General features: G+C 41.1%; 1 protein-coding gene across 1 annotated transcript; it reads right to left on the bottom strand.

Annotated features, from left to right (window-relative positions):
- Window positions 1-1,464: 1,464 nt before the first annotated feature.
- LOC128437814 (uncharacterized) lies at window positions 1,465-3,888 on the bottom strand. Its single transcript, XM_053420091.1, has 2 exons — window positions 3,527-3,888; window positions 1,465-2,927 (listed from the first exon to the last, which is right to left on the bottom strand). Exons 1-2 carry the CDS (start codon window positions 3,863-3,865, stop codon window positions 2,604-2,606), a joined length of 663 nt encoding a protein of 220 aa, XP_053276066.1. The 5' UTR covers window positions 3,866-3,888; the 3' UTR covers window positions 1,465-2,603.
- Window positions 3,889-9,280: the final 5,392 nt, after the last annotated feature.

Genomic DNA, 9,280 nt, shown 5'->3' with positions numbered 1-9,280 from the left:
TTTTTCAGTATCTCTTGCATCATTTCTCCATCTCTACTCCACCCTTTTTCGCTCTCCCATCCTCTCTGAACCACACCTAAACCAACACACTGCTCAACGCCACTTCCAGGGTGGTTATGTTTGTATCATATGACCACCTTCATCGCTGCAGGAACATGCTCCCTGACAGGACCGACAGCTGGACTTACCAATCAGTATTCCTTGGTGGAACCTCTCTCCACCAATAAGGGCGTGATGCTGTTTCCTCGTAGTAGCAACCCTTTCATTCTGCAGCAGTGCTGGAGCTTGAGTACTGCTATGCCTCACAGATTATCATACAGTCATCTATCATTATTAGAACAACATGTGCAGCCCATTGCTGTACATGTGAAGGCTGCAATCAAACCAAATGATACACATTTCACCTCATCATCCCTACTGTGCTGTCACTATCTAAACAGGTATGTTATCATGCACTTACTGCACCTCACCTCAACAGCAAGAAGTAGAGTGATGAGTCTTGGTTCTGCAGCTTAGTCCAAAACAGGATATGTCTATGAACTGGTTCTGTATGTCAGATAATGACTTGTGAAATCTGGTTGAGATGAGCTTGATAATATCCTGTCCAGTCGTATAGCAGCTACAGGCATCAGCTCCTAGATGTCAGATGACAGACAAAAAAAAAAAAATCATCTTCTCTTTCACATGTTTATCTATCTATCTCTCCATCCATCATAATCTAGAGGTGCCGCTACATCAACACGCACTCCTGCAGTTTTGAAGCAGCAAGCCGGTACACGCTCTGGAGACATCACCACCAGAAACCACAACCATCACCCCACACAGCACCCAATGACAAGAGAGCAGGGAGACTAAGAGAGGGGGAGGGGGAGGGGGTTGGGAGTAACACAGCAAAGAGAGGAGGAGGGAGGGAGGGAGAAAGAAGGCGGATGGGGTACACATACAGTGAGGAGGGGAGAGGAGGGCTGGTGATGGAGTTGAAAGAGAGAGAAGACACACTGCAGAAGGAGAGCACTCACACAAATGCTCACACATGTCTGTATAAGTGAATGAAATACATGAAGATATGAATGAACAGCTGAACCCAGGAGAGGACCTTCTGGTTTGTTCTTATACCAACCAATGACTGAGTGGGATTTGATCAGAGAGGGAGGAGTTACTTTGTTGAGAAAGAAAAGAGACTGTGTGAGTGTGTGTGTGAATGACTTGGCAGCTAAGAAAATGAAATAGTATCAATACAGCTCTTACTCAATGAGATGAGGCTGGGGGCAAAGAATGAGAAGCGGGATGAAAGATAAAATAGATATTGTTCACACAGGAAATTAATAAATAAATAATAATACAACCCTTTAAGAGCCCATCCTTCAGGTTAATCGGTATAAAAAACGGTGTATATTACAACACCAAACACATCAGAAATAACCAGACACATTTTTTCAGAAGCAAGAAAAATATTTATTTGTAAAATATATTCAATATAAATGTGTCCCATCAGAAAGTTAAGTGCGCTACCATAAATTCCGCCGGTGAACTTTATTTACATATAATAAAAACATATCTGTTAACTACCCCACTTTGTATCTTAAACGTAAAAACAAAATATGTTCCTATTTTACATATTTTAAAATGTACAATAATAATATAGCAACATACAGCCTCAAACTTGGGATGAATGAACATTATGAGGTTCAAACCAGAGGTGGTTATTATCGGTCTGTTGTTTTTTATTGCATGAGCTTACATGTTACTGTACATATGCACCTTATTAACTAATTACTGTTTACTTTAGTTTATAGTATGAACAACCAGGGGCTTGTTGTTATGCTTTCAATATCTGGCTAAATAAAAATGACTATAAAAGAAAAGAAACATGGGATATAAATTTGATCTTTGAAATAAAAGGCAAAACATTTTGTTGAGGTTATGAGGGTCCGAGCACCTATGGTGGGAGGCCCTATTGTATTTCGAAGGATTTCTATTTCCCTTTTTGGATTTTTCAGGGCCTAAACATGCTCTGATTTTGCTGGAAATTCCAAACCCCAAAAAGTAATTGTATTCTGGAGTAATTTGAAATGGGCGTGGCAAAATGGCTCAACAGCGCCACCTACGGAAGGCCCCTCAATTAGCTTTGACCGATACTAACGAAAATTAGGACAGTTGTGTATCATAACCAGATGCACAAAAAAGTCTCTCGGTGCACTATAAAAAAAGGCAACAGGAAGTCGACCATTTTGGATTTAGTGGTCAATTTGGCCATTTCCCACATTTTTACTTTGTGTGACAGACGCAGGAAGTGAAGTCATTGATCGCTCTCTCCACCGGCCGCAGCAGGCTTAAAAATGCCTGTGCTTGGCCCCGTTAGTCCTACAACTTAGCCCTAGTTATGTATTTATTTTTTATTCAATGGACGTTAACTAGTTCGTTTTTGGAATCTTTAACTTAGCTCAAAAATGTAACTATGAACGTGAACAAGTTCATTTTCATCTGCATGAACTGAACTTTGAACTAGTTCATTTTAACTCTTTTCAACTGAAAGGATCATTACATAAATATGGCTAAACAAACCCTCCCACCTATCAAGTCTTCTTTGTCTTTTGGTCTCTTCAGTCCTCAAACTCTGCCGTGTAAAGCACCTGCTGGAATTTCATCCGCACCTCCATTCTCTTTTTAATGGTAAGCCTCTTCAGTGAGGGCAGGAGGCTGAGCAGGAACAGTTCGTCTTCATCTCTGATGTTGGTGAGGGCATCTGCAGAACTGATCTCAGTTTCTGTGTTGGCTTGCATCTTACGGTTAAGACAGACCAGCTCCTGGCCGTTTGTTGGACAGGCCTCCGCCAGAGAGAAGCTGGTACTGATGGCAGACAGGGGTGTGTGCTGCTCCTTCACTTTATCACACGCTCTCTCCAGGTCATCGCCCCTCCCACTTACCTGTATGAAAACATCATACAGCATCAATGCAGACAACAACACTGACAACAAGCAAATCAGTCCCTTATACAACCTACGCTGCACATGGGAAACTAACAGATTTGATTTGACAGGATTTATACGTCCATGCATGTTTACAGTAGTTTTAAAATATTCTATCGCAAGATCAGCCGTTGCAGAGGTTAAAACACGTGTTTGATTCTGATTTTACTATGAGACAACTGTGATAATTTTGTCAGAATGCAAGGGGTTTCCTGCAATGTTAAACAGCCAATCAAATGTTCAATACATAGAAGAAGAAAAGTTGATTGATTTTGTCGTTGTTTTTTTAAGAAACAATGATAAAGGGGGACTGTTTTTTATTTTGAAATCTGAAGCCGGATGTCTCGCTTTGAGAGAGACAGTTAGACACTACCGCAGATGTAAGAGAAGTAGTGTATGTAGATTACACGCAGAATACAACGGGCTGCAGCTGATGTGTAGTTAACAGTAGTTGTGTTTCCAGCGGTACAACCACACTGAAAGTTCTGAATGTGCTCAGTTGACTGTGTAGTAAACACGTGTCGGGCGGAATGATCGCAGACGGCAGGTCGCCTCACTCTCTTCTCGCTGGCCGCTTCCTCTCGAGGCTTCACGAAGTCGCTCAGCCAGACCAGCTGGTGCAGCAGCGCCGGGGCGGGCCGCTCCACCGCGCCGTTCTCCGCTTCGTCCACCAGGGGGCCGCTTCTCCTGGCCAGCCGCTTCTTCGCTTTGCAGAACTTGTCGCGCAGATTCTTCCACTTGATCCTCACCTCGAACTCAGGCCTCCCCATGGCGCCCGCGACCTCCCCCCACGACTGCTGGCACTTCACGGCGTCCTTGTAGTCCACCCGGGACTGGTCGTACAGATTCGGACGCTCATGCACGAGCTCCGCCAGCCTCCTCTCCGACGCGTTCATTCTCTCAGTGTCTTCCGTCCTCAGCGAAGTCTGTTCGCCCGCTCACCACGACACCCTTTTTTGTTTGGGCAGAAGGAAGCACAAGATCTGCACCTTCAAAATAAAGTATATATATAAATATATACAAAATTCATTTTTTAAACATTATGTATGAATTATTTGTCATACATACAATTTTCTTATGGCATATTAAGTGTATAGTATTTCCGTCATTGATGGTTGATTGATGATTAGGGAAAGCTCACCCCAAAATAAAAATTCACTCATTATCTAGTCACCACTATGCAGATGGAGGGGTGGGTGAAATAAAACAACATAAAAAGCCTCCATACTACTCGTGTGGTGTCATCAAAGTGTCCATAAGCCCCGACATTCAAATTTGACTACAAACAAGGTAATTTATACCAAGTTGTAAGCCTTAATGTCCTCTGGTATTCTCCCCTGTAGCTAAATTGCCTGTAGATGACACTGTACTGCATTTTATGAATTTTCGTTCACCATTTACTTCAATTATATTGTATTTGGCTGCAACACTGTTTACATTTGAGACTCCAAAAGTGATTTTGGAAACACCCACCCCTCCTTTGGCATAGTGGTGAGTAGATGATGAGTGCATTTCCATTTTTGTGTGAACTATCCCTTTAAAGTAGGTGCAGCAGCACATGGATTTAGAGTTTTGTGGTTAATATAGTAAATAAAGAGATACACAAATCCAGTTGAATAACAGAGGTTATGTACTGTACTACAGGTATTTGACCACTAGATGACGGAATAACTTCACATGTATTGCTCCTCCGCAGGTGTGAAACCTGTCTGTGCAAAACATAATGAATATTATAATAAAATCTTATATCAGTAATGGAGTAGGGTGGCAAAACTGTAGTTGAGAGACTTTTATTTTGTTTATTGTTATTGTCTTAGAATATTGTTTGTTATTTGTTGACTGACTGAATAGCTTAGTTATAATCAAATAATTATACATTTCTCCACCTATTATTCAGATTGAGGTCAGGAGGAGGATTTTTCAATGATGCATTTGAAACATTTTTAGATCATGTAAAACAAACTGATTGAATTGATGGCTGAGATTCCAACACTCACACACACTCACACACACACACACACACACACACACACACACACACACACACACACACACACATGGTCTTTAGTACAGATTTTCCAACTAATAGTGGCATTTAAAACCCATAGATATAAACCTTGTGCATGTTGTTTCCTAGGTAACCAAGGTGACGTGTCATTAGAGAGAGACACTTAATACAGTCAGATGTGATCTACAACAAGGCTCAGACACACACCCACACACCGTACACACACACACACACACACACACACACAAACCCATAGGTCAAGATAAAATCAATTATGATACTGACATTCTGCTAGCTTCCAGGGTGTGTGATATTTGATGAATAGTAATATAACACAAAACCGTCAAGATCATTACATTGGTCGTAAGGGAAAATGTTTAGTGGACACATACAGTTCTGATCAAAAATCCCAGGGAGGAAATCGTTTGCCGTCTATAAACTGAATCTTGCAGCAGAAACACAGATTTATATCTTTTCAAAAATATTATCTTGGAGTTTCTTTTGGCGGTTTTATTAGTATAAATGAACAAATTATGATTTCTCAAAGAACTGTGAACTTACAAAAAAAATATATATATATATTTTTCACATTCAGTGAAAAAGTTTAGCATCACAGGTGATCAGTTGAAACAGAACACTAATGTCACTGAGAATCATTATTTCGATATAGTCATTGATCCTTAAGTCCAAATACGTCTTTTTGAGGCTGGGTGGTTGAAGGACAGCACCAACTGCCAGTTACCTCACGTTACTGAAATTGTGGGAAAGTGGTTTCTACCCCCATTGTGGTTCCCACTGGTGTTTAAAGTACAACCGGTGTCCATTTGCTGCATGTTGGGCAATAAGAAAAGACCAGTATAAGGATTCTGATATGGTTGACCTTCCAAATGCACCATTTATTCATTTGTGTTTTATTTCTTCCTCTTCTTCTTCTTTCTTTCCATACTGGATATACCATTATGGCTGTGCACGGTATGAAATACAAAGTTGCAAATTCAACAGATTCCATTGTTACAGAATTTAAAATTCAGAGTTTCTGTATTGGAATTAAAAAAAAATATATATATTTATAATACGTTTAACATTTTTTATGAAGTTACAAACTTTTCTTCACATAGTAGTGACTGACAGCATGATAATAGCTCTGACAAACTAAACTAGACTGGCAGTCAGTAGAGTACATGCCTCTGCCAAGGCCCAAAGGTCCCTTACATTCAAACAAACACTTTGCGTCATCTTGCAAACTAACAAACAAAGCAACCAACAAACAGGGGAGAAAACATAACCTCCTTAGTGGAAGGTATTAAGCCTGTTCACATGTAACAGAAAACTGGAAACGCTGAAGATAGATTAAAAAAAAATATCTTAAGTAAGAAACAAAAACAATCTAAACCATGTGCACATTCGAGGGTCAAGGAGGGAAGTAATTGACCTTCCACTGGAAACTCTGAGGCAGGCACCTGTGAGTGGGAAAGACTAGTTACACCTTTATAATCACATGAACTAATAATACACACTAATACCACACAAATACACTCAAACATCTCCTTGTATGACTCACTCGGACTGTAGCAGCTCATTATTTCACAGCCGGTTGGTACATAAACATCCTGGTGACACTTACAGGAAGGGGTATTACACTGTAATTGCTAACATGAGTTGCTGCCTAGATCACACTACACAGAATGTGCTGTTATTGTTAAAATGAGCCCCTGCTGCTCTGACTGGGTGTGTTCTTTGGTTGAATAGAAACACCAGAGTAACCGCTGTGGGATGATGTGGCTTCCAGTCACAGGGGCTGGTTTGCTTTCCAAGGCACTTTGGTCTGCACCTTCACCTTATTTTAATTCTGCAAATGTGGGGGAGGATGATTGGAGCACAAGGCATCTTTTTTAAATAACTTTTCTGAGGGTCATTGGCAGTGTTGTGCATGAACGAACGCAAAAGAACGCGTTCAATGAACACGTTCACTTTTATGAGAACGATGAACTGAACGCAACACAATGACAAATAATGAATTTGAACGGTGAACAAGTTCATATTGTAGTGTCCTCGTGTATAGACGACAGGAAACTTCTCTCTTTATGTGTAACTTTATTAAAGTCCAGCGAACACGACACGCTTCTTGTTCGTAACTCTGACACTCCTATCATCATCCACCACTGTATTCTTCACTCCCCTTCCTCATTCACCCTTGATACGCCAACTCAACAGCCAATGAGAGCCTGGCATCCCACAAAACCCTACAGCCATTGGCCTAGAACTTTCACGTGCCCAACCCCTACCTGTTCACTGACCCTCGGGACTAACTAGACTTATCACTACGTTACCCATCACCCATGGCACACAAATGCAGACCAAACAAGCAACGTATTCCAAGTGTTTTCTTCTCTGGCCAGTGTCTCGGCTCCATACCACACAACTTGGTAGAAGTTCATGGATCAGAGATGATCCATGAATCTGGAATCTTCTCTCAAAAAATATTCCCCCCCCCCCCCCTTGGGTTATTCTCTAACAAAAGGTTTCATCCAGTATCTAAAAGCCAAAAATGTAAAAGTAACTTTTAAGTAAGACTGTCAAATATATGTAGTAAAGTAGAAAATATTTTCTCTGAAGTGTTTATCAAAAGCAGCATAAAATGACACCAACACACACACGATAATTGGTCCATCCTATTAATTTGCTTAGTTCCGGGGTAAATCATCAGCTGAAGTGGCCTAGTTGGTAAAGCGTTCAGTCTCTAACAAGAGCTACCCGGGTTTGAATCCCACGCTTTCTCATTTTCAAACTGGCAATATGTTACACTTAAAATCGGCAGGGCTTCGCATATTAATTGCAAAATAACTTACACTATGTTAATTTAAATTAATTAAATCTAAAAACAGGAAAAAAAAATATAAAAAAAAAAAAAGCTGCGCACGCGCAGGATGTGCGCAGTGACCTTCTGCACAGAATGTGCGCGCGTTTTTTTTTTTTTTTTTTTTTCACCCATTTAATTTAATTAAAAAAAAATATATATTTAATTTAATTAAATTTTTTTATATTTAATTTTATATTTACATTTTTTTATTACATTTCATCATCATTTCTCCGCGCTGGTTCAGGGGTAAATGATACTGGTCTTCACAGGTGACTGACCTACGCAAGCCCGTAGCCGCCACCCCCCCACAGGAGATTATGTGCTTGTGTGTGTGGCTGCGGCGCTTCCTGGTTCTTCCCGGCACTACGCTGCCGGTGCGAACAGCCAAAGTATTTACCATGGGCGAGGAAAGGAGGCGGAGCGCTTTTCACAGTGCTTCTACCTCCGGTGCGTCCCGGGGTTAGAGGATGATGGTGAGACGTTAATGTATTGTTTTACATTGCATGTGTCACGTCATGATAAATCTCCTATGTCTCCTGTACCAGGAGCCGCCCCTGTCACTGGTTATCTTGGCTCGCTGTCTGGCCGGTAACCAGCCGTCCGGACCGCTCCGTGAAGAAGGAGGAGGAGATGTTTCTTTACTTGGAATGCGGCCACTTTATTTCTCGGATATACAGCAGGAGCAACACTCGCATCACCTCTAGGTGCTCGTCACTTCTCCTTATAAACACACTTTTAGCGTATTTTCCCACAATACCCTGGTGCACTACGTCACACACTACACACTTTCCTTAAAGGGGCAGGCCATACCTGCAACACAACAGCTCTCGGTCTGATATACAGATGGAAAGAGACGCAGACTCAGCAACTACATCCGAGATCCGATGCACCTTATTATTATCTGAGGGATTTTTACACACTGTCTGATAAACATTCCGACAGTAAAGGCAAGGGGTAGTGATGGATAAGGTTTCTTTAACAAGTTAAGTCTTTCATTCTCACTTTCCACCTTAAAACTATGAAATGAACTGAAATATGAACTAGTTCAGAATTTAAATGGTGAACTATGAACGTGAACTATTCATGTTTACTTGTATGAACTGAACTTTGAACTAGTTCATGATACTAGCGAACTTGCACAACACTGGTCATTGGGCCGATGCATCGCTGCAGGATCCTGTGAGGACTGACTGTATCTCTGCAGAGATGGCTGACACACCTGATGCATGATGTAGTGTGGCAGAGCTTCAACAGACATCGTTTCAGAGCCCACTGAAACTCCAGCGTGTATGTCATTAAAAGTAAATCCCAAGCATTTCTGAACAGGCCACAGAACAGATTAAATTGTTTAATTGTATGACGCAGTGCGCCTTAATGGAAGCATCGGCATTTGCTGTGTGACTTATTAAAGAATAATCTGGACGAGAAGAGACAAAGGAGAAG

Source organism: Pleuronectes platessa, chromosome 1 (assembly GCF_947347685.1).
Source record: "Pleuronectes platessa chromosome 1, fPlePla1.1, whole genome shotgun sequence".
Lineage (NCBI taxonomy): Eukaryota > Metazoa > Chordata > Actinopteri > Pleuronectiformes > Pleuronectidae > Pleuronectes > Pleuronectes platessa.
Note: the sequence above shows the minus strand (reverse complement) of the source record. Positions and strands in the feature narration are given on the sequence as shown.

Bases quoted from the DNA above. Each gene is read 5' to 3' on its own strand.
- LOC128437814 (XM_053420091.1), bottom strand. From the start codon at position 3,865: ATGAACGCGTCGGAGAGGAGGCTGGCGGAGCTCGTGCATGAGCGTCCG. The intron at 2,928-3,526 runs GTGAGGCGACCT...GTTTTCATACAG, and splicing joins AAGCGGCCAGCGAGAAGAGA to GTAAGTGGGAGGGGCGATGA.